We start from the raw sequence: 26,208 nt of genomic DNA, 5'->3' as shown, positions 1-26,208 counted from the left end.
TATTGGGAGGTTATTTTTACATTTTGATGTACGAGTATTTAACATGAATTGAGGTTAGTTTTCATAAAATACTGCTGAAAGTAAAATTCCTGAGAACAAAATTGATGAAAAGAATTTAAAATGCTTGATGATTTAAAAAAAAAAATTGAATGAGAGAATCGATCCACAGAAACATTTAAAATCGATAATTTACCAAATAAATCAAGTAGGCTATCAAATGGTTATCATGTGAATTTTTCCATATCAAGAAATATAGGCATAAGCTAAAATAAAGAAAATCGATGATACTTAAAAATTCAATCAACCGGAAGTACAACTTAGGACTTTCGTCCATCATCAGAGCGGTACATTAATCAGTTAGGTGTAGAGATTTGCAGTCGTAATAGTGTTCACGTCAGTATTTTTTTTTTTTTTGTTCACGTCACATTATTGTAATATTTGAGGGATAAAACATCAAAGAAACCGTTCCGACAATGCTGTTGAGTTTTCTTTCGCATATTTTAATATTTTAAGTGAATTTAATCTTGAGCTCTAGATTATAATTACATTAGACTACAGAATACATAATAAGGTATATTAGTTAATCTATTACAAAATTTAATGTAAATTAAGCATCAGAGGTCGTAGTGAACTAGATATTTTTAGCTGTGGCGTATAAAAGGTGAGATTGAATTTAAATTATGGGGAAAGATAAAAAAGAGGGATTTATCAAAAAAGATGAGCAACATCAAGAGGGATTGGAGCTGGAAATCTACTTTTTAGAGTCACCAGATCGACAACACCAGAAGGAATTGTGGCTGGAGTTGGACCAAGAACCAGATATTCGGAAAACCATCAGAAAGTTCCCTAGGATCTTCCAGGTGGGAAATCCATGCAATCCGTATGGACTTTTATGTCGCATGATGGCCTTTAGCTCAAAAGACTAATGGTCGTAAGTGGTAAGGCAGTACCTAGATTATGACTCACTGAATCCAAGAGTGTCTCCTCACCCTAGACCCCCCAACATACTTGCAAACATCACTTACCACGACATTACCCTAGTAATTTAACGCTATGAGAGCTAATGTCCATGAATTACCAGTATTTGTATTACAGCCTCCAAATAGCTGCTAGAGATCCAATTTTTTCACGTAAGATGCATACACCTCAGAAATTACCAGGTGCTCTGGAGTAGAAATACAATCTCTTTCTGGAAATCTCCCAGATCCTGGGACTTTATCCGATATCTCAGTCGGGAGGAGGTGCTTCAGAAACTCGCCTGGAACAACCATTAAGGAGGGAGCAATAGATGTTAAATGTCACTAGTACAAAGTCACCCCTGAAGAGGGGAGTAATAGAGATTGTAAAGAAAATTTTCGATTTTTCTAAATAAACAATAAATTAAGAAGGTCAATTACTAGCCAATCAGGAAACTATGCCTGTTGAAAACAGACTAAGCTGTTTCAAGGCGATGGAGATGTGTGAACGATTAGTGGATTGTACAGGTAATGTGCAACTGAGCGAGAGTGAGAGACGCCGATAGAAATCGAGGAGAAGGGATGGCGATAAAGATACTGTTATGAAACGTGTAGAGAATTTCAAATAGACAGGAGAAAATTATCTTGAAGTATAAAATGAATTGTTTGGATGAGGAATTATTTGAGAAATGAAATTGGTTGGTGAGGAATTATTTAGAAAATGAATTGGTTGGTGAGGAATTATTTGGGGAATGAATTGGTTGGTGAGGAATTATTTGGGAAATGAATTGGTTGGTGAGGAATTATTTGTGAAATGAAATTGGTTGGTGAAGAATTATTTAGAAAATGAATTGGTTAGTGAGGAATTATTTGGGAAATGAATTGGTTAGTGAGGAATTATTTGGGAAATGAATTGGTTGGTGAGGAATCATTTGAGAAAAGAAATTGTTTGGATGAGGAATTATTTGAGAAATGAAATTGGTTGGTGAGGAATTATTTAGAAAATGAATTGGTTGGTGAGGAATTATTTGGGGAATGAATTGGGTGGTGAGGAATCATTTGAGAAAAGAAATTGTTTGGATGAGGAATTATTTGAGAAATGAAATTGGTTGGTGAGGAATTATTTGGGGAATGAATTGGTTGGTGAGGAATTATTTAGAAAATGAATTGGTTGGTGAGGAATTATTTATAAAATAATATTTAACAAAAAAAAAATTAAGAATGAATGGTGGGGGTTTTAAGTTATCTAAAAGGGGGGGTCACACCAACTCTCACGACTCACACTGCTACAAAGATGAAGACCTTGGATGCAGGACTAACCTTCGGACTTCCAGGTTGTTCCAAGATTCTTAGTATTGTACTGCTGAGAGCGTGTGCACGTGTGCTGCTACTACCACTTGTGACGTCACATTACTTGTCCAATAATCAGAGAAAATAAACAAAATTCTTGGATTCAATTTCACTTTTTGTTATCTTCACATAAATCTTAAGAAGATGCCTACAGTTGAATTTTTGTTTTTAAATTTCCTTTGCTTTCTATAAACTGGTAAGTACAACTACTTCGATCTTGTAAAAATTTCAAATTTAAATTTCTATTTTAAAGCCCCTTATAAAGGATTTGAATGTTAAAATTTCACATTATTGATTTATTCAGATAACTTTTTGAGACAGAAATCCATTTTGTAATTTCTTGCTAAAATTTTCAAAGTTCTATTTCACGAAATTTACAAACTTTAAATTCTTTCATTTTTTAAATAAATTATATTTTCTATCCGCCACCGTCCACAACATCTGATTAGTAAGTAATGCTTATTTTTTTCAGGCGAGCTTTACATTCAACTACCAAATTAGGTGTCGTAAACGGAGGCAACTAGCAAACATACTTTACTACAAAATTTCTCATATTAACTATTGAATAAAATTCAAGGCCTAGACTGGGGGGAATCGAACACACTAAACCAACAATACACCTTAGCATTGCGGGTCTAGCCTATAACCGCCTTACATACTTTACTATAAAGTTTTCATATTAACCATTAAATAAAATCCAAAGCCTAGACCAGGGAATGGAACCCACTAAACCAGCAATACATCTTAGCATTGCGGGTCTAGCCTATAACCGCCTAACATACTTTACTACAAAATTTCTCATATTAACCATTAAATAAATCCCAGGCTTAGACCGGGGGAATCGAACCCATTAACCAACAATACATCTTAGCATTGCGGGTCTAGTCTCTTAACCGCTCGGCTATCGTGGCGCCTACTATACTATAAGCACACATAGAAATGACACATTAGCGGTAGCCTAACTTCATTCATTTATCTAGTCAATTAGCCGTTAATGGGATTTGTATAAGATGTTAGAAATATTGAAGTTATTCAACGCCAATAACAGTGCACAAACATTTTGGACTTCCCTTACTAACAGTAAAGCAAAAAAAACTCTTATATGATTGGGCTGTTTGTTGAAGGAGAACAAGTATATCCGGTCTGTCAGGATAATGGAACAAGTTACTTCACTGTCTCCCAGACTTCTACCCATATCTGACATTCCCCAATCAAATACTTCTAATTACTTCACGACTAAATTATATCTGGAGCAACATTTTTTTTTTTTCCACCTCTTACGTCTAGTAAGAGGAAGTTTGGGGATCGTGGCAAATTAGTGAAACTTATATTTTTTTTTTTACCGGAAATGAATGAATATGTTTTGTGAATAGGAAGACATGTTGAAATAGGAAGGAAGTATTTATGTTTGCTTGTGTGTGGATGTGTTAGTTGAATGTCTAAAATAAACTAAAGTCCCAAAAAGCTCTTCTTGAAGATCATCGGAGTTATAACCGGAAATATTGGCTTTGAGAACCATTGAGCTCGAAACCGTTTTTAAAAAACTACGTACCCACCGTAATTCAAATATTTAAAAAAATCGCCTTAATTTCAAATTTGATATTTAGCTTAGGTAGCAACTAAGGTTGCCACAATTAGGCACCTATTAGGGACAAAATTAGGGTTTTGGTCCAAATCGGTCCACCGGAAGTACGATTTTACTGAATAGAATTTTTCAGTTTATTTTAGGATTTTACCGGAAACAGCTGCTACGATTCCCTTTAAAATTGGTGTGCTAATTGTGCGCGCGTAGATCTAGAACTTTTCCAGGGAAATCCCATCAAGGGCAGATCTGGAAGAAGGGAATAATTACTTCCTCTCATAAAGTGTCATCCATCACTTTCTATCGGTTTCATCACAATAATTTAATCTCTTTAAGGAAAACTGTTTTAAAACCTTAACCGCTGTTCCAACAGGAAATGTAATTAACCGTTCCCCCGATAAGGGGTTGATTAAACGATAAAAGGTACACAAATCAGCTAGTACCTAACATTTCATTCATACTTCAGCTAGTAATTTCCGTCATGTAGAAATGTTCGATGAAGCATACGTGGGTTACTCAAACATTGTAACCAAGAAACGCCATCTTCCCAGATATTACAGATCTCCCTTGAATGATTGCACCGCAAGTCAACTAGGAGATGTATTTTATTTTGCTCCACCTCTTCTACAGCCTTTCACCTTTCTGCAACTTACTTTTTACTCAAACCGAACTCCGCTTCTGAATCATCTGAAGCGCTTACAGTTTGCTCGGGCAGGCAGATTTGCGCTGTCATTGTCCCAGAGGAATGTTATGTCCAAACCGTAGATCTTCAAAAACATCCTCTTCGATTCTGAACTCTTCCTGAAGAGTTCTGGCTGCCTTTTCCAGCGATGGAAGAGCAGGCCACATCTTGCCCTAGCATGGCAAGACCCTTCATCTTATTTTCACTCAAACACAGTATGTTTTGATACAATGGCACGATAAACGCGGAATGTAGTAGTGTTCGGGTCCAGCTCCTTTAAAGACAGTGATTGGAGGAGATGTACAAGTTTTAACCATTTTTTTTTTTTACCCTTATTTAGATTTTTACAACTGCACAGAAATCAAGGCAATAAGTAAAACAGATAGTCGATAATAGAGTGTGCTGATAAGCTGAAGGCTAACAAGCATCGGAAATGCTTTATCCGATCAGATTGCGATCTATTTTTTCAGGAACTATATTTACTACGTTTCTTTTTTCTAGAACTACATGGGCTGAATCTTTCCCTTCGTCTAATTTCCTTACGCTTCTAATTCCTCCACTAACACGCAAAAGCTATTAAACCATTCGAGAACTTCTTCTAATCTTTTTTTTACCTAAACTTCAGCCGAGCAACTTCCACACGAAAATATAAACTCCACAGACTCAAAATCAAAATTTTTCCATAAATTTAATGGTCATGCGCAAAGCTTTCTAAGTGAGGCTAGCTAGCCTCGTACGATATTTAAAATTTTGTAGATAATAAAAAACTAAATAAATTTAAATTAAAAGGGGGAAATAAAGGAATAAGTGAATATATAAGTTGGCTAACTACCAAACGGTGTATTTACAAGGTCGGGAAGTTGTGGTTGAAGGAAACAGGAACCACGCCCTCCTAGTGGCCTTGATCGAGTGTGCCTTGAAAAAAACCGGCGATCCTGCTAACACTCTGGCCTAGAGTACGCCATCGTTTCCAGCTTTAACGCTGATTCCAGACTTTCTGTTAGAAAGAGAGAGAGAGGAAATAACATGATCGCTGGCAATGAAAAAGCTGCAATGGTTAGTGACATTGTCATTGTTTAATTGTGTTTAATAAGGTAAAACAGGAAGTTGAATATATTATTCAATTAAAAATAAAAATGAACCAACCTGACTTCCTTTTACCCAAAGTTTAGTTCGAATAACCAACTGGCTGCATGTTTTTAGAAAGTTTCCCTCACGAGGCACCGTCGATTTTGGTCAATCAAGAAAGCTAAAGCCTAGAACAGATAGATTCCATGAAGATATGAAGGTGACGCCAATTCACCTCCTGTAAAGTTGTTGTTTGTAAAAAGATTTATAAGCCCCGACAGTTACCAGGTGTCGGAGAAGAACTTACTTTTCGTAGTACTCTTCCACCAGATTTCTAGTGTTCTTCCCGCAGAAGTCTTGGACTAGTTGCTGCAGCAGTCTTTGGAGGTGTCAAGGTGTCTATGCAATCATGTCTATTTGCCGCTATGGTTGCAACCTTTCTTTTCCGCCTCAGACGATTCTAGGGTTGATGTAATGCTTCCGACAAGAGTGCTCTACCATTTATTCTAGGAGACTTGGTGGTTCAGTAAAAACTCCAAGATTTAAAAAAATATTTAATTTAGAAATTGAGAATAGTAGTGGGGGAGGAAATCGTGTGTGAGTAGGAAAGTTCATTTTCGTGTCCAGCGGTTTCCTGTTCCAAATAATAACACGTCTGTATTGTGTCGTGATTCAGAAGGCTTTGGCGATCGTATAACATGACGTGATTCTTCATTTCTTTAAATTACAGTTCTGGACACTGAATAGAAAAAAAATCAAAACAACCATATATAACCCCTATATTTAGCAAAAATATAAAAATTTATCTGTAATAACAATATCAAATAATATAATCTGTTAAAAGAAGTATTCCGATAGCGATCAGATTATCGAAAATAGCATCACGCCAAAAAGGATTGCGATTGGGTCAAAAAGTTCTATTGTGGCTTTTTTAATGTAAACAGTGTTTGTGCATAAATGTTTTAATGTGTATTGTGTGGTGATGAGCTCGAGTTCACCTGTGGGTTCACTGATAATTGCACACATCAAACTACCTCTAGCAGGTCCTAAAAGTTAATTTGAGTCCAGTGTTTGTGGTGTCAGTGAAGGTGTTATTAGGCTGGGATACCCGTAAGCATAGTGCTAATTTTAAACGATAATTAAACGTAAAGTGCAAGACAGTAAACGTAAGTGAAAACCAAACATGTTATTCTACCTCCGAAAACGATCTGAGATACATGCATGTTACGACAGGTATAAAATCAAAGATACTATCTTTGATTCTAACCAAATTTTCAAAAAATTATATCGATTATAATTAGTAATCGATATACCATATTTATGTCAATCACCTTTTTAATACTTAGAATAGAAACAAAATACATTTCACGACACCATGTTTAATACTTTCATCTTTAGTACATAAATAAATAAATAAAACCTACCCAGAACACACATGTATCTGTGTCAGGATTGGTCCTAGTTACGTGCGTAGAATGGATTGCACTGAATGAAATTTTCTCCATTCAAAACGTGACCCAGTTTGGATTAGAAAATTGATTTTGCAGGAAGGAAAATGAAAGCAACGCATACGACGAAAACGTTTCACTCCAATCAACAAACATTAGTCATAATAATGACTAGTCCATTTATGAGCAATAGCTAACATTATCATTGATTTTTTTATTCATCGTAGCGCGTTTAGTTTATTGTAGCATATCCTGTGATCGGTTTAGGGGTTTCTTCCATCCTCAGAGGTAAGATTAATCAGGTTTTTTTTTTGTAGAGATTTCGACTTGGCTTATGTTTTCGTCTTGCACTACACTTGGGTAAGTACGCTTCAGCCCGGATGTAAGTTCGAAACCGGAATGTGATAAATATGGTTGCTAAGACGAATGAAATCAACGAGATTTTTAGTTCTTTATACAGGGTGATCCATTTGAAACTCTTAAGCAGAAATCCGGAAAAACTCTTTAGATATAGTACTATATGTTTTTTTTTGTCTAGTTTTCAAATATTCCACCTCCGATGCTGTATCTTCATTATTGGCAGTGTTACGGCCAATAAAACCTGATCGGAGTTTCATTAGGACTATAGGTTTAGACTATGATTATGAAAACTACATAAAAAACTGTGAAAAATGACGTTTCGATATCCCTAACATTTGTTTAGATATTTAAGATAAAATTTACAATTTTATCTATCGTGATCGGTTTTCAATATTAATTTTCCACCAGGGTGGTCCTATGACTGCAAAAAATGTTATTTGTGACGCAAAGAACAAAAATAATAATAATTGAAGATTTTAAAGAATGTAGTATAATGTAATGGTTGTGGATGAATCAGGATAAAGTTTTATCATCAAATAAAAGCAATCATCACATCATTTTAATGTACCCCATATTACCCCGATTTAAATTATTTAAGCGAAATTTAGTTGCAAAAGACAAAATTTTAGCTTATTGTATCCAAGTTATGGTTATTCAAATATTAATTTTCAAGGGGAAGGGATTAGCTATGTGGTTAGCGTACTCGATTCCCACGCGGAGGTCCCGGGTTCGAATCCAGCTGCTGACCCTTAGATTTTCTCTTCCTAGGAGCTTCTTACAGCTCACTATCCGGTGATGGACAGTGTTGTCTGTAACGAGAGAACACTGTCCGGAGGCCGGCAGTGCACTGGAAAAAGATCTGGGCGCCAACAACCTTAGATGTTGACGCGCCTTAAATCATTAAAAAATAATAATAATAATTTTCAAATTTTTTTTTCAAGCAATTACTTCTTTTTGGAGATATTTCGGTTCGGGAAATTAAGTTCGATAAAGCGGAAAGTTCCTAAGTTTCAAGAAAAACCCATCAAAGCTTTTTTGACATAATATTTTGAAAATAGAAATAGAAAATATATCTTTATTCATGGTAAAAGACGTGAATAGATTAAAAATAACGGTACTCAAGCCACCACAGTTCATATTGATCACCCATAAAATACGTCATACAGGGTTATCGCAATTAATTCTTATGAAATAATCGATATCTTCCAAATTTTATGATATATTCTTGGATTAACTTTTACTTAACATTAGTTTCGTTTAATATTGTACATTTTAAACACACTTCCTATCTGTTTGTTGCCAATTATTGAATGAACACTTCCGCATTCATATTCCGACAATATTTCTAGTATAATAGAAAAATACCTTTTATTTTTTGCAATAAAACTCAGCAATAATTAGAATTCGAGTTCGTTTTTAATTATTGTGAACAATTAATCGATTAGTAATTAATTCGGGATAAAGAAATAATCCATTGAAACTGCTAACATGATAATTATGTCCGTTTACTGTTTTTTTTAAATCAATTTTTTTTTATTTCGATTTTTCACCGGAAATACCTGTTTTGAGCTTCCCTGAGTCCGATCGCACTGTAGCGATCAAAATCCCGGAAGTACTACTTTCAAAAAAATATCGATCAAAAGCCCTTAACCGGAAGTACCTCTTTCAAAAATATCGATCAAAAGCCCTTAACCGGAAGTACCTCTTTCAAAAATATCGATCAAAAGCCCTTAATCGGAAGTACCCTTTTTTCAAAAATATCGATCAAAAGCCCTTAACCGGAAGTAACCTTTTTTCAAAAATATCGATCAAAAGCCCTTAACTGGAAGTACCCTTTTTTCAAAAAAAACGATCAAAAGACAACCGGAAGTACCTCTTTCAAAAATATAGATCAAAAGCCCTTAACCGGAAGTACCTTTTTTCAAAAAATATCGATCAAAAGACCTTAACCAGAAGTACCTCTTTCAAAAATATCAATCAAAAGCCATTAACCGGAAGTACCCTTTTTTCAAAAATATCGATCAAAAGACCTTAACCGGAAGTACCCTTTTTTCAAAAATATCGATCAAAAGCCCTTAACCGGAAGTACCCTTTTTTCAAAAAGATCGATCAAAAGACCTTAACCGGAAGTACCTCTTTCAAAAATATCGATCAAAAGCCCTTAACCGGAAGTATCACTTTTAAAAATAAGTTTCATAGACAGGAAAGTACAGACATTCATAGATAAAGTACAGAAGACGGAAACCGACCGATGCCTGGTGAAAGCAAAACCATCTCACAATGTTCTACAGTACTTACCATACTTTTAACAATTTAAATAAAGAAATAGTACATTCTGTAAGTTGTAGTTCAGTTAATACTACAACTTTAAGGCAGGAATAAGTTGTAACAAGTAGCAAGTGTTTTTTTTTCTAACTTAAAAGTAACTTAATCCACTGAAATTGTGCTAATTGAGATGAAAGAGAGTTGTCACATCAATTTAATCAATTTTAGAGCTCCATTTCGGTCAATTCATCCGGCCTTGCTGGGAGATTTCAATAGGAGAGTAGCAAAGTAGTTTTCACAGTCTACAGCCACTTCAGGAAATTATATTGGACTAGTTCAGCTCACTGCATTTTTGATGAAGACAAATTAAGATTCTTGGTGCTAATTAAAGGGGGGCTTAATTCTGGAGATAGGAAGTTATTTCATCGAACTGAACAGTGTCTCTTTAATTTACTGCAATAGAGCTACAAAGTTCGAAGAAGCAAAAGGGGGCGTGGCCAATCAATTAAGATTATACAGCTAGTAAAAACAAAATCATAGCCTGGTCATTTTATTTGATTTTCTAAATAAATTCAACAGAAACACTAGGAGCTAGCTGTACAGTTCCGGAGGACAGCCAGAGGTCGAAGTGAAAGTAAAAGCCTCCCTCTACCAGTGGGCATGGAGTCTGCACTGCACTGCGAGTCACTATCCTTCCCACCGCGCGGCCAAAAACCGCACACTCCACGTCCAGTATAATCTCCCCCACTCCACGTATAAATAAATAGGAAAGTTGGGCCGAGGCCCCTGAGGAGACGCACAACTTGTCGGCAGCTCGACAGGACAAGAACAACAGATAGCAGAGAGCAGCACAACAAGTAGTAGTTTGAAGAAGTATTAGTATTAGTAGTATCTGTATTTGTAGTAGTAGGTAGTAATAGAAGTCGGCGACGTACAGTGTGTTAGAGAGACAGAGATAGAGCTAGAAGAGAGAGAAAGAGACGAACTAGAGGAGGGGGATAACGTACCCTTCAAGGACACCCGGACAGTTAAAGGACTACGCCAAGAATAAGAAGGTACCATCAACGTGACCATGGCTAGAGTAGGCCATCTGGCATTAGCTCTACTAGTGATCTTCTACGTCACAGGTAAGTCCTATTTTTCTTTTTTTAAAACACTTGAGAGCTATAAATTCTACAAGAATTTTCTGTATTATTCTATTTTCTCTGTTCTTCTTGGATGGTTACTCAGACCGTCGTCCGCCCCGCCCCCACCCTTGGATTGATCCCCTAAGTGGGGAGAAGATGATCTGACCCAGTGGAGGGAGGGGACCCAGGGACCCCCCCCCCCCACTTTTTCATAATGTCAGCACTCTGTAAGTTATGCAATCAAGTAATGTCGCCCCCGCGTGATTAAAAAGTTTTTCTTTCTTTCTTTTTCTACACCAAAACCCTTTCACTAACTTTCTCCCTCCAAAAAAATAAAAACTCTCACTGATTCTTTTACCCAAAAGTTCAGTGGAAAAACAAAAAGCTGCTTGATAAACAGTCAAACCGAATGTTCTCTTACTATACGCTAACTTCCGGGCCTGCCAGTTTTTCATTTCATGTTTTTTTGGAATTTTGATAAAGCATTCCAGTTTCTATTAACATTTTACAGTTGATAAGAGTTATATTTTTTACAGCCCTTTAGATAGAAGTCTACCCTCATATCCACCATCCTAAAATGGCCTTAAATTAAATTTACCTCATTAAAGCAACATAACCCTCAAAAAGAGAATAAGTTCACTTAGTTTTAAGAAAGTCAATTCCAAACGAGTAAAAATTGCAGACAAAATTACAAACAAAAAACCATCGAATCATAAAAGTGGGAGGCTGAAAGCGGATTTGCTCACTAATTCCCGGGTTCGAAACCAACTGCTAACCCTTAGATATTTCTCAACCTAGAACAGCACACTGCCCCGGTAATGGATAGTACTGTCTGTAACGAGAGAATACTGTTTGAAATACTATGTTTGAAAAAAAAAAAGCTCCTGATAATCTCAGATGTTGACGAGCTTTAAAGTGGCCATTTTGGTAGGATGATTTTTTCGCTACCAAAAGCTTTGTACGTAGTAGAGTCAAAATGGTAGCAAAGTTTAAACCAAGTTTAAAATTTGAAAAGTTTAAGCTTTCAAGTCTTTGGATTAAGTAAAAAAGGTCTTTTTTTTTTTACTAAAAACCACTTTTCCCCACTCCTACGGCTCCAAAACTTGGATTTCCACTTATAACTCATTTTTGAATTTTTCAAAGTAACTAGAAAAACGTCCTATTTTTCACAACAAGTGAGAAAAAGTGAATTAAAAAACATTAGTTTAAAACCATACGCATTAATTGCTTCTATTTTTCAATTAAAATAATTAATCTTTTTGTTTTAATCTAATAATAATTTTTTTTTTCTAAATAGAAAGTTTAATTCAAATATTATATTTAAGAGCCGTAAAACCAAATGATGTTGATGAAGAAAGCGTGACGTCACTGATGCTTCAGAATCCTGATTCAACATGCCGGTCGACTGATTTATTTCAAATTCATAATTTCACATCTTAAAATATTTAATAGTTATTGTTATTGAGATAGCTAAGTGGTTAGTTCATTGGATTCTCATGTAGAGATCCTAGGTTTGAGGTCAGTTACTTCATCATTTGTCTTTCTTTTCCTAAAAGACTAGTATTACACTATTGGTCCGTTGATGGTCAGTAGAAGAATACTCTTCTAAGACCAGCAGTGGCTGAAAGAATGCTTTGGGTGCTAAGTACCTTAAATGTTTTCGAGGACTTAAGAAAAAAAAAAATGAACAGAAAAAAAAAAGGAAAGCCCATTTTTCTAATTAGGTGTCGTGGACGGAGGCGGCTAGCAAACATATTTTACTGTAAATTTCTCATATTAACCATTAAATAAAATCCAAGGCCTAGAGACAGGGAATCGAACCCACTAAACCTACAATACATCTTAGCATTGCGGGTCTAGCCTATAACCGCCTAATGTACTTTACTACAAAGTTCTCATATTATCCATTAAATAAAATCTAAGGCCTAAACCAGGGGCATCCGATTCCACTAAACCAACAATACATCTTAGCATTGCGGGTCTAGTCTCTTAACCGCTTGGGGAGCGTGGCACCAGCGATAGAACATTATACTTTAGAGGAAAATATATACCCCACTTTTTATGTCATAAAAGGGTTTTTTAAATAAATTTTCCTGGGAAAATGGTCTCCAGGTTCTTAGACATGTTCTTCGAATTCCGAATTACTAATCATATTCACTTTTTAAAAACATTATGCAGTTTTTACAACCATTCATTGCACTCCATTAACGCATTAGAAAGAAACCTACGAGGTAATACGTCGTCGATCTATGGTAGCCTTTTTGGACTGTTCTTTTCTTGTTTAATGTGACTCTTTCAAAATCTCCACCTTGATAAACTTTACTCAGTCAGAAATACGGTAAAAATAAAGAAGTTTTTGGTCCAGTTTACCCATTTCAATGAAGTGATACCACACCTATACACTTAAAATCCCAATAAATATCAATGAGATCAAGTGTATCATTGTGCATGCACCAACATAACAAAATTAAAAATTTCGCAGATCTCTGCGCCATCTCTGGGTCCAGCCGAGAACTTATCACCTTGCTCCAATTAAAACGCACCTATACCGGTTTGTTTGTACTTAATTTTTGTTGCAGCAGCTCTCCTAGAGCAATGCACTACAGCTTCCAGCATCCTTTTTGGCTGTCGTACATTGCCATCTCAAAGCTTTTCCCAACGTATCCTGCTAAGGCGGAAAGTGGCCGTGATGAGGCGTCTGGCTCAGCAAATTTTTTCCCGTTTAAATTGAATTACATTTGGGACTTCTAAGTTACTACAAAGTTCTCATATTAACCATTAAATAAAATCCAAGGCCTAGACTAGAGAATCACCCACTAAACCAACAATACATCTTAGCATTGCGGGTCTAGCCTCTAACCGCCTAACATACTTTACTATAAAGTTCTCATATTAACCATTAAATAAAATCCAGGTAATCGAACCCACTAAACCAACAATACATCTTAGCATTGCGGGTGTAGCCTATAACCGCCTAACAATACTTTATTACAAAGTTCTCATATTAACCATTAAATAAAATCCAACGCCTAGACCGGGAATCGAACCTACTAACCAACAATACATCTTAGCATTGCGGGTCTAGCCTATAACCGCTCGGCTATCGTGGCGCCTAGTGATAGATGGTACTGCGGTCCATTCTGCACCTTACTCCATCGTTTAAGCAGTTCCTAGAAAGAAAATAAGATAGATTCTGGATCTCTGCGTTGGAATCCAGTCCACGCTAACCGCTCAACAAATCCCTAACCTAATGTACGGTTTTTAAAACCTGCAACTTTGCTAACAAATATGACTCAAATGTTCAGGGTTTTGGAGATAAAACTTTGTAAGTTAGACTACTCAACTGACTTCTATCTTGTCTTACAACAGTAAGAAAATAACTCTAATCTAATAACGTATGTGTTTTGTAATTGGGCGTGTACATTGTGGTTAGGTTACAAAGAATGTCGCTTTCATTGCAACTAAAATAGCCTCAATGTGGAGTGGGGGTGAGGCAGAATTGCACAAGGGGGCAACAGTATGTGCGGACGGGTGTCGCCTGATATGTAACCCCACCATCTGTAGCCCCGACGGGTTCGACTCTGTAGACAGCGGCTGCTTGGTCCAAGGATTGCCCCCACCTTGGTGGAACGAGTGTCTCAAGGAAATATCGCTTATTTTATTTTATTATTATTTTCTGTCTGTCTCTGTGTGTGTGAACAAGGAAGAAATGGTGATAAATAATTTCAAAAAAATGACAAAGAACGGACTCTATTTAAAACCGTCTTTTAGAAGGGGAAATATGCAAAAAAAAAATTGCCTCAATATTTTAATCGCCCCTCCACAATACACAATTATAAAAAGAAATCTGATATAAACTGAATCGAGTTTTAGTCCTATTGTTGATTCAAAAGAGTCGAACTCAAAAAAATTCCCTTCAAACTCCAAACTTTCGAGTTATTTTTTAAATTCTTATCACATTAGAAGGCACCTAACCACCCCGCACCCCACAATAAGTACCCTTCATCGAACTTCCGGGATAAATATTTCCGGATAAAAGTTGTAAATCTGTGTGTTTTCGTAGACACCACCAAGTCGTCCAAATAAAATCGTAAGAGATGTTGTTTGCTAGGAAAAACTTAACAGTAAAATCATGTAAAACATATATTACCAATACATAATTTTTGTATTCTGTAAATTGTACATACAAAAAACATCTATGAAGCTGAATTAGAAAGCTGTATTACAAAAGTTACGAAATTACTACGAACAATTTACAAACATACTATTACATATTCAACCTGCAATAAGAGTTCTTTCTATTTATTTTTATTTTTTGACGCTAAATTGTTAATGTAATTCATATCATATAAATATTATTTATTCAAATATCTGGATATATATATAATATGTACAAAAATTAGGCATATAGTTTTAGAGATTGGATGAATTTTCTAATCTGAGTTTATCACGTAAAAGCGAAAACTCTCAGACAAAGTCAAATTCATTATTTACTTGTAAGAAAAACCAACAATGGATACAACAATAAAAAGGTTTCAGTCAGAATCGATTTTTATCGATACAAAATATTTTATTCATAAGAAAAGAAAAAAAAAACAACAACAACGACTAATAAGAAGAAAAATATTTTAGTGAAACAATGACGTATTTTTTTTTAATCGATTTTTTCAATCGATTACAAAATCTAAATTTCGTCTCCCCTCCCCAAAAAAAGCTAAAATTTCTAGCTAGAATTTGTATGTAATAATTAATTTCACATGCAAACTTCCGCTACAGTCTCTGAACTAAGAGGACTAGGTTGTTAGGCTGGGATATCCACAGGGTTAGCCGTGATTCATCTTGACTAGGGGGGGTCGCCAAACTTTTTTTTGTGATCATGGACCCCCCCTATATAATTTTTCAGAAATCTCCATCGACCCCCATCATAAAAGTAATTTTCAGTTAATTAAAAATAAAACTATCTATTAGGCACTGTGTGTTTGTACAATTTATTTTTATGATTTTTTTTTAAAGTACACATTTTATTAAAGTAATTTTACATTGTGTGACAAATAGTTTTATGAAAAATATCTTGAATGTTGAAATTTAAATACTTGTACCTTAATATTTATTGAATAATAAGTAAAGTAACCTGCAGGTATTGCTTCTTAATTAATGAGATTGGTGTGACTGGTGTTTCTTTGCAAGGTTCGATATATTGGGTTCGAAATTGTTTTTCCTTTGACCCCCTTGGTTCAGTTCGACCCCCTACTTAATGTTAAATAGACCCCTGGGGTCTGTATAGACCACTTTGGCGACCTCTGCTCTAAATTAAAGTCTAATTCACTCACCGTCCCTCCCTGTTATAATAAACAAAAAACTAATATTTTATGCTTTTATGTATATATATTTTTATATATATTGAACCAAAATTAAGTTGTTTCCATCTTCCTTGTTACAGGTTTCATAGAATGTAATATTAGGCATAAAAGACAGGATGATGATGAAGAAGAAGAAGATGGACAATCTGTAGAAGAGTTATGTAAGGACAGACCGCCAGACGAGTATTTCCGGCTCACAACCACTGGAGATTGTAGAGATGTTGTCAGGTAACTTTATAATGTTCATTATTTTACATTTCTCTATTTTTTTTTTTATAGCAGTAATTTTTATTGTTAAACAATAATTAGCATTTAATGTTTTATTGAAATTGAGTCTTAAAATGTCTGTATTTATGGATGTAGTAACAAGTTTTTCAATTTCAGAAGAAATTTTTTGTTTAAAAACGATAATAATAATCGATGAGTCAGCTGACTCACGTTATATTCAAATTTACAGCTTTGTATATATTTTGTGTCAAAAAAATAATAATAAATAAGAAAAAAGATAATGCCCTTTTAATTTTAATAAAAGGCATACAATAATTTAAAAAAAAAATATTTGAAACTTTTATGGAACACACACACAAAAAAAGCAAAAAAACAAATGACTACAAAGAAGAACGACGTCGTTGTGGCACTAGCTGTGAATATCTAGGGTGCTCTCTAGGTTTGTTGTGAGGAGAGACACGTATTGTGTTGTCCAGGTGTGACAAGGGGGCTGAGAACGGCAAGACAAGACTGGCGGGAGTCAGGTGTCCAAACTCGCTCGCCTTCGACATCGAGAGGCAGACTTGCGATTGGAAAACTAATGTTAAGAATTGTAACGAACTAGAAAGTAAGTAGACCTACCCAGAGTGGGCCGGCCAGAGTTATGGCTGAATCAAAATTTAAAAAAAAAAAAAATTACATTTTTTTTGGGTTAAATAAAAATTGTTAACTTGATCATGTTTAAAAGTTTATATAATGTTCTACAATATTTGGTTTTCTCTCCTTAAAAAAAAAAAAAAAAAGTTCAAGTAATGAGTCATCAAAAGTTTTCAAAACCTCGAAAAAAAAGTTCGAAACCTTCTTCTTCATAAATAAAATTCGATTCACGTTTCGACAATTGGAAACGATTGCCTTACTTCCCCCTTAACAGCCGTAAGAACAGGACGGCGCTTTAATGTTACGTAGGGAAGCCATAACTCCTTCATCCTGCCAAATTTTATCAAAATCGGGTTAAGATTTTCAGCGTTATTATTATTATTATTATTATTTTTTTTTTAATGATTTAAGGCGCGTCAACATCAAAGGTTATTGGCGCCCGGAGCTTTTTCCAGTGCACTGCCGGCCTCCGGACAGTGAGCTGTAAGAAGCTCCCTTGGAAGAGGAAAAGCGTTATTATTAGTAATAATAATTTTGGAGGGGGCCTCACATACATGGGGGCTAACTCCTCTCCTATTCGGCGTACAGCGTCGAGACCCCCAAAAAAATACATCTAGAGGAAATTCTGAATCGAATGATACCTCAATCATGAAAATCGGTTCACGCGTTTAGACGCTACGTTGTTCACAAAAAAAAAGGTAACAAGAACAAGAACATTTTCTGAAAGTACCGTTTTTGCTCATTTTCAGCACCTTTTTCCCGAAATCTATTAGATATGGGTTGTTACCAAAAAAATTTACACTTATAAAGGAGGATTTGCCCTATATTATAAAGAAAATTTGGGAATTTTATCTTTTATAGAAAAAGAGTAAAAAAAATTGTCAAATTTGGGTTTGTTTTTTTTCAACGTGCATTATACAACTGTCCTTCCGGACAATTTTAATTACTGTTTGAGTATTTGATTGAATGTGTCCCGTAGATCTGTCCGGAAGGAAGCCATCTTGTCCGGTGACGCACAAACCCACCCTCCATTCTTGTTTCTATCTATAACGTTGATAAAACCCAACCATTCCGAATATACGCTTATCTCTTCCTGGGCTGACGTAATATTTCTTTCTCGCGTACCAAACTAGAAATGTAAGAAACGGAAGATTACATTGGGTTGGTTGGGCCTGGAAGATTGAGAGGTTAGGTTCGAGGCATTGGTCTAGTGGCAGGCGATCCCCAGTTCGAATCCCGCTTGTAGCTTTATTTCGTTTGATGGCATTGTTAATGTACTTCCGCCTTCGTCCAGTATATCTAATTAAGTAGTTGGATGTTAAGACCGCCTGAAAAAGTTACTTTACTAGGCAAATTACTTTACTTTTTACAGGGAAAAAACAAAATATTGTAAATGAACCAAAATTGGCAAACATTATACAAATTTTTGATTTGCATAGATTAGACTTTATTTTTAGAATAAAAAGATAAATAATTATCATAGATTCAGCCAAATTCGCTGGCCCGCCAAACTGTCATTATATAATAAATAATGTTTTTTTTTTTTTTTGTTTCTTAAAATTGTCCAACCAGGTGTACCAAGGCTGGTATGAAACAAATAAGTTGTCCTTCCGGTCTGGCGTTCGACATTGACAAACAGACGTGCGATTGGCGCGGCAAAGTCAGCAACTGTGACCGTCTCGATAGTAAGTCAAATTGTGGCACAGCGCAGAAAAAGCAAACCAGAACAGAAAAAAAAAAAAGGGTCACGCCAAAAATATATACTTCTTTCGGACCCAATAATGTAGACAATCAATAAAATAAAACGGATATCCGGCGCTATACATCCCTAGATTCAATCCACCCCCACCAATTCACAAAAACCTTAATATTGTAGTTTGTTTTTTTTTTTTTACCGTAGAAGCTAGCTTCTTCTTCTTTTTTGTAAATTATTATTTACCTCCCACCCCCCCACCCCAAAAAACAAAAAATGATCCAGAGAAAATGAACACCTCCGGAGACGCATGGTAGACAATATTTTGAACCTGCCCCCAACCCCACGCCCATTTAAAACAAAAATGTACAAGTAGTAGACGCAAAAACATTCCTTAAAATAAAAAAAAAACCATTTCCTGTCTTCTCTTTTAGTTTACTTCCTTTCTAATTGCTTTTGTTTTTTTGTGCTTTTTTTTTTTTTGTAAGACGGTATTTTGGTTGGTTGATTATAATTGTGAAAATCCTACCCAATCCCTACACGAACCTTCTAATAAACGAAGTGAAGGATGATGGGAATTAATGATTTTAGTTTGCATGATTCATTGGGCATGTACTAAACCAAAAAAAATAATAAAATAATTAACTTAATCAATTATTATCTAATATCAGCATGATATGTCTGGAAAGATTTTTTAATTATTTTCGTCCGTCAAACTCACAAATAAGATTTATCTACATTTAACACGATTATTAAATTTCAACACTTAATAATATTTTTATTATTATTTATAAGATGTTTCTATTTCATTTAAATTAGCAATAAATAAATTGAATTATTATTTAAAGTTAAATTAGATACGTATTTTGTAAAGAAAAAAAAAAAAGGTTGTCTCAATTTTGGCCAAAATAAATGTTAACAGGTTGTACAAGAACGTGATAGCTTAGTGGGTAGCAGATACAGGTTTCCAACGCGAAGTTCACAGGATCGAATCCAGTTGTTTGTTTCTTAGATTTTTTCTGAATCATTTTCACTAAATTCTTCATTTAGGGAGTAAATTCAGCCATAAGAGACACAACTATGCCGTCAGTTTATCCCCCGATTTTGTACAAGAAGAACTATTCGATTTTTGAATCACATTTTAATTTTAGTCTTCTGATAAAGGAAATAAAAGTACTGTCAACTGTTAGAATTGTTAAAGAATTTATATTGGCCAAACCTTGCTATCTTTGAAACCAGTTTGGGTGATCTATATTGAAATTGTCGTCTTATAAATTTATATATTGCTAATTTAAATAATATTAAAATAAATATTCTAAATGGGGCATGGAGCTAAAACGCAACTATCCCCCCAAAAACAATTTGTCTCTCTTTTTCTCAATTTATTATTTCATTTTTATTTTTTACATTTTATTCAATCTTCTTTCATTTTACACTTATTTTCAAAGATTAATATAAATTTTAACTTTTGTGTTTTGTTTTTTTTTTTTGTTAACATTGCACACTTTCTTTATGTTTATCTTCTTTTTATATGTGTTGTTCTTTCTTTGAACATCCATAATTCCCTATCCTTCTGGACATGACTTTATCAGACAGAAGTTAGTCACAGTGTCAGGGAAATTTTAAGGAAAAGAGAAAAAAAGAAAATAAATAGGGCTTCGCCCCCCCCCCTAATAATCTCCTAAAAAGTTGAAAACTAAAATATAACCTTATTTTGGTCTCAAATTTATCTATTCTGCGCAGAACCAAGGAAGGTTATGCCCATCCTGAAGACAGATGAACCAGTATGTCCAGAAGGTAAACTATCTTGTGGAAATGGTGAATGCATTGAAAAGGAATTGTTCTGCAATGATAAACCAGACTGCAAAGATGAATCTGATGAGAATGCTTGCAGTAAGTATTTGCAATTGTTGTTTCTACAGTTTTCAGCTATCACAGAACCTTTGTCTAGATGCTTGTCACCTGTACTTGTAATTCCTCTCTTACAGAATCTTTGAATGTTCCTCAATATTGGAACCCACACCATCCAAAACCTTTTTATTATACTTTTGTGACTTAAATTTTTAAGTAAACATTTAAAAAAAATAAGTTTTTTTTTCTCTCCCTCTTTAGCTGTTGAATTAGATCCAAACAGAGCTCCAGACTGTGATTCAAATCAATGTGTACTTCCTGATTGTTTCTGTTCAGCTGATGGAACCAGGATACCAGGAGGTATTGAGCCAAATCAGGTAAAAAAACAAAATTATAATTCACCAATCATAAATGTTCCTCTAGTTGCAATCCAATATATGTTACTTTAGGATTATTGTTGGTTTTTCGCCTTTTGTATTACTAAAGTATACTTAGCCATCAAGTTCCATTGTGCTAAGTGCGGTTAAAGTTAAGTACGTTTAAGCTAGAACAGAACTAAAAACACCTCCGCCGCCAACAAAGTCTTCATTCTTAGAAGATCTTGTTATGGGTCTGGTGGGAGACGTGGATGGCATTATTATATTGTGGAGAACGCTTCAGAGAAATTAGCCAATCAACCGAATCAAGTATCAACTCTTCTCTCATGCCTTGCTGTTTTTTGCTAGCGACTACCATAAAATAGTCATTCGAGAGACAATTTAGAAAACGTGCTTTCTTCTTCATTCGGTGTAGACTCCAGATGTTCTTTTATCTGGACTGTTATCTATCCGCTTCCAATGTAATGGACTCCGCGGCAAGCTCCAGAATCTCCTAAATGACCATTCTTGGACCAGAACTGCTTTCAAGAATGCCATTTTAGATTTTTCAAACCTTTTGATGGGCTGATTAATTCTTTGTCTATTTCTTTTGATTTTTTTTTATTTTTATCTTTACGTTCCATATCCGTTACGACTTAGGGAAGTACAGTGCAACGGTTTTTCGCTAGCCTCTGCAATGCAGTATACTGGTCTACAACTTCGGCTATTTTACCTAACCTCTCTGCCCGTCTGTTATTCTCAATTAGTACATTACATTGGAATGCTTCAATCCCATATTTTTTTAAAAAGAACGATTTATGTGTATACCTAACACTATTAGATAAGATTTCTGAAGTACAGTAGAAGCTAAATTATTAATTATTGTGATTGCAGGTACCACAGATGATAACCATCACATTCAATGGTGCTGTCAACGTTGACAACATTGATCTTTACGATGAAATCTTCAACGGACAACGTCAAAATCCAAACGGTTGTCAAATCAGAGGCACCTTCTTCGTTTCGCATAAATATACTAACTATGCGGCCGTACAAGATCTACACAGACGTGGCCATGAGATATCCGTCTTCTCGTTGACGCACAAAGATGATCCTAAATACTGGACGGGCGGCTCCTATGATGATTGGCTGGCCGAGATGGCCGGCTCTAGATTGATCGTGGAACGATTCGCCAACATCACTGATGGTTCAATCATTGGTGTAAGAGCACCCTATCTCAGGGTTGGTGGTAATAAACAGTTCGAGATGATGGCCGATCAATATTTTGTTTACGATGCGTCCATAACTGCACCGCTTGGTCGTATTCCAATCTGGCCTTACACTCTCTACTTCCGTATGCCTCATAAATGCAATGGTAGGTCCAACAGGTTTTACTTCCTTTTATAGTTTTTATTCTTAGAAGCTCCCAGTGGCGGCAGGTATTAATAAAATATCTAAAGGTTGGAAGTAGGGCCGGATTTAGATGAAAATAGGCCCCTAGGCTATATCAATATGTTAAATGAAACATTATGTTATTGGTACTGTTTTTAGAATAGTGTAATTTTGCTAACAATTTGTACGTAGGCCCCTCTTGATCTTGAGGCCCTAGGCCAGTGATGGCGAACCTATGACCCGCGCAAGCTTTTTCACTGACCCACAATTGCTAGGCAACTATTTGTTTGTTTACGCGGGTTGATTTAGATTTTCTAATTGTGGTGGATAATTTATATTCTATCTGTATTTTTTTTTTAATCACGCATTGACACAAAAGCAATTTAAATGCTATCTATGAATAACCTTTAGTTTGATCATTACAGTTCTAAAACACAAATGACGACAAATGTTTTTGTAGTAGTTGAAATAAAGCAAAAAGTGTTTACAAAATATCAAATAAAATCTATAATTTTACTCATATTTTGTTTGTTAAAAAAATTGACAACCCAAAGCAAATAACCATATTTAGATTTTTCTTCAGATAAAACACACTTTTGTTCAGGATTTTTTCAGTTATGTTTGTAAAAAGAGAGACTCCCGTTTTACCCCGTTAAGCCAACTGAATTTTAAAGATGTTTAGTTTTGAGAAATATTCAGTTTGAAATTTTTAAACTTAACTCTTGTGCCAAATGAGCATTAGTGACACAAGAGCTAGTACTAAAAAAAAAAAAAAAAATGAACAAAATTTGACCCACGTCTCTAAAAAATTCGCCATCCCTGCCCTAGGCTGAAGCCTAGTTAGCCTATAGGAAAATCCGGCCCTGGTTGGAAGATTCTGCTAGCTGGGCTATTGTACATACTCGCACATCTGCCGCATAGTCTAAATTTAGGCTGTTTTTCTAGTTCCCTAAGTTTTGTAGATCATTCCTAACGATGAACATTACGATCAGTCGCATTATTCTGTGGAATGGATGGAATAATTTCATGATTAAATTAAATTTTAAATTTTATTTTTAATTAGTGATTTTTCAATTGGAGCCGCCACTGGAATCTCCTAACAATAGGAAAGCTTCAAATTTTAAAATAACCATTAATTTGAACTATTTCATTTAATTTTTCTGTACTTTAGGTAACGCCCAAAACTGTCCAAGTCGTAGCCATCCAATCTGGGAGATGGTGATGAACGAATTGGACCGTAGGGACGACCCAACGTTCGATGAATCACTGCCCGGATGCCATATGGTCGACTCTTGTTCAAACATCCAGACTGGTGAACAATTCGCCCGCCTACTAAGGCACAACTTCAACAGGCATTTCAGCACCAACCGGGCGCCACTTGGCCTGCACTTCCACGCTTCCTGGTTGAAAAGTAAAAAAGAATTCAAAGAAGAGCTTATCAAGTTCATTACGGAAATGTTGGACAGAAATGACGTCTACTTTGTGACAATGCTTCAGGTAAGAATGATGATACAACTTCCTGTGAGCTTTTAATATGTTTCCTGTACTTACAGGATGCCTTTTTCCCCCTTAAAAATCCCACTTTCTTTCAGCGCCTCTACTGAATAACTTCCAGTCATGTGCTTTGCTACCGACTACCTTCATGAGAGCCGTAAAACATAAAATCAAGTCCCTCTCAAAGTAAACTTAAGGCTCTACTGAATCTCACGCTTAGCTACACCCTTTTTTTGCAACGTTTCTCAAGGGTTCGCTGACCTTTATCCATAAATCGTCGCAAAATATATCTCAATAGTCATGAATTTGTTCCTAAACAACCCGTTTTCTCTTCACCCTCTTCCGATTAATTCTACCTCTAATGATGGATGAAGATTGATAAATATGCGTGCTGAAGTAGATAAAAGCAAAGACAATTAAAATTTTTTTTCTTTTTATGAAATGTAAAGGTTGTGATGTTTAAGAATCATAACCAATTTAAACTTAGGATGGAAGATTTGCGAGGAAACCACTCGTCTCTTTGCCAACTACGTTCCACTCTGTGAAAAGGATCACGCAAAGCCACTACAAAGCAATACGAAATGAGAAAAACTCCCAGGCTGCAGTAGGGAAACGATGGGAAGGTTTACTTAACCATAACATCCCACCTGACCTGAGGAGAAGACGTGGCAGTTGCATGTTTTCGATTGGCTACCGGGCATGACAACCTTCCTAAGCATCTGCATAGAATCGGTGTGTTTGACACCCCCATTTGCCCATTATGCAGACAAGACGAAATGGATGCCGAGCACCTCGAGGAGTGTTCTGCTTTGGCAGACGCTCGGGAGTCTGCTAAAGATCTGAATCAATATAGCCGGGCAGCGATGCCTCTATTGGGTTGCACGTGGTCTAATGGCCGCAAGGCTGGAGACCGGCGTAGGTTTAAAAAGAAAAAAGTCTCTGCCAACGTTTCGACAAATATATATTGTCCTCTTCAGGACCCGCATAGCCACAGTAAGTTTCTGTAACACAACCAACCCGCATAGCCACGCACTGAAGAGGACAATATATTTGTCGAAACGTTGGCAAAAAGACGAGTTGTTTTATTTGACCGATTCCTCGCAAATCTTCCATCCTAAGTTTAACAGTTTACGGTCACGAAACCTACATATTCATTTTATAACCAATATGGAAGTCTAGCGAGGGATAACACCAGGTTGTTGTTTTTTCCCCCTTAAATCCAGATCTAATATGACTTCTTTTTTTTTTGTATCCAGGTTATCCAATGGATGCAAAACCCAACCGAACTTACCGCACTCAGGGACTTCCAAGAATGGAAAGAGAAATGTGACGTCAAAGGCCAACCATACTGTTCACTACCAAATCCATGTCCATTGACAACTAGAGAATTACCAGGACAGACAGTCCGATTGTTTACATGTATGGAATGTCCAAACAACTATCCATGGATTTTGGATCCAACAGGCGATGGTTTCTCTTCCAAATAGACTGCCCAAAATCTCTTTCTCAATTTTTCTGCCTTTCTTCTTCTTCTACTTCAACTTCTTCTTCTTATTTTTGTAATAAATTCTCCTTCCTAAGACTTCGCACTAGCTCTCTTTCCCCTGCCGTGCTGGAATTACTCCAGAACTTTTTTTTCAAGAGGAGAGGTTGGACTTGAGTGGATTGTGAATTTGAACTAAATTCAAGGGCGATGTGATTTATCATCTAAATTGAAAAAATAATAATTTAAATTAAAAAAAAAAATCAGAACTATCTGTAAGTTAGGTTGATAACCCGCCATGATCGGGTAAATGTGGCTGTACAAAGATAATTTATACATACAAAAAAAATTATTTGTATTTACAAAAAAATTGTACATTTTTTATACAGCTGGTTTTTTTTAAGAAAATTGTAATGTATTCAAGGTCATGTGAATAAATGTACTGTTTTTATAATATAATTTTATTTTTTTATAAGTGGATATGTCAAAGAAATTCATGTAAAATGTGATTTGGTCTGCAGTGCTAGATAGTAACCTTGATTTTATCCTTCGTAGCACTCATGTTTTAATTGTTTCACCCATCATCAGGAGTTGAAAACATCACCCAATAGTGTTAACCTGACTTAACAGAAAATAATGAAAGTCAGAATTTCTACACCACACTGTTGGTTTTAGCTTTTATCTAAGGATTTATGTAACAAAAATTTATTTTTTCAGGATAGAATTTAAAAATTCAGAGGAATCTCAATGGAAAGCGATGAACGAGAAGTACGATATCATTTGGGCAACATGTGGAACAGGCGTACATTGTGCTCGTGTAGATGATCTTAGATGATTTTGCGTCCCACGGGCGCCCATATTAATCTTGACGTTTTGG

The 26,208-nt window shown here is 35.5% G+C and overlaps 1 protein-coding gene across 3 annotated transcripts; it reads left to right on the top strand.

Annotated features, from left to right (window-relative positions):
- The first annotated feature begins 10,440 nt into the window (after positions 1–10,440).
- Positions 10,441–25,417, top strand: verm (LDLa and CE4_CDA_like_1 domain-containing protein vermiform). 3 transcript variants are annotated; one of them, XM_074139019.1, is made up of 8 exons: positions 10,444–10,838; positions 16,279–16,426; positions 18,635–18,747; positions 20,499–20,648; positions 20,868–20,983; positions 21,857–22,337; positions 23,526–23,851; positions 25,105–25,417. In XM_074139019.1, the coding sequence occupies exons 1-8, from the start codon at positions 10,784–10,786 to the stop codon at positions 25,333–25,335; spliced, it is 1,620 nt and encodes a 539-aa protein (XP_073995120.1). In that variant the 5' UTR covers positions 10,444–10,783; the 3' UTR covers positions 25,336–25,417. The 3 variants fall into 3 exon arrangements, with proteins under 3 accessions (XP_073995121.1, XP_073995120.1, XP_073995119.1); XM_074139018.1 differs by lacking the exon at positions 18,635–18,747 and adding an exon at positions 16,903–17,033; XM_074139020.1 differs by lacking the exon at positions 18,635–18,747 and having other exon boundaries at positions 10,441–10,838.
- Positions 25,418–26,208: the final 791 nt, after the last annotated feature.

The sequence above is a fragment of the Rhodnius prolixus genome, unplaced genomic scaffold, assembly GCF_049639745.1.
Source record: "Rhodnius prolixus isolate KJV_2025 unplaced genomic scaffold, Rpr scaffold_17, whole genome shotgun sequence".
Taxonomy (NCBI): domain Eukaryota; kingdom Metazoa; phylum Arthropoda; class Insecta; order Hemiptera; family Reduviidae; genus Rhodnius; species Rhodnius prolixus.
Note: the sequence above shows the minus strand (reverse complement) of the source record. Positions and strands in the feature narration are given on the sequence as shown.

Excerpts from the sequence above, each read along its gene's own strand:
- verm (XM_074139018.1), top strand. The coding sequence starts at position 10,784 with ATGGCTAGAGTAGGCCATCTGGCATTAGCTCTACTAGTGATCTTCTAC. Across the intron at positions 10,839-16,278 it reads AGTGATCTTCTACGTCACAG|GTTTCATAGAATGTAATATT; the intron begins GTAAGTCCTATT and ends TCCTTGTTACAG. Across the intron at positions 22,338-23,525 it reads TATGCCTCATAAATGCAATG|GTAACGCCCAAAACTGTCCA; the intron begins GTAGGTCCAACA and ends TCTGTACTTTAG.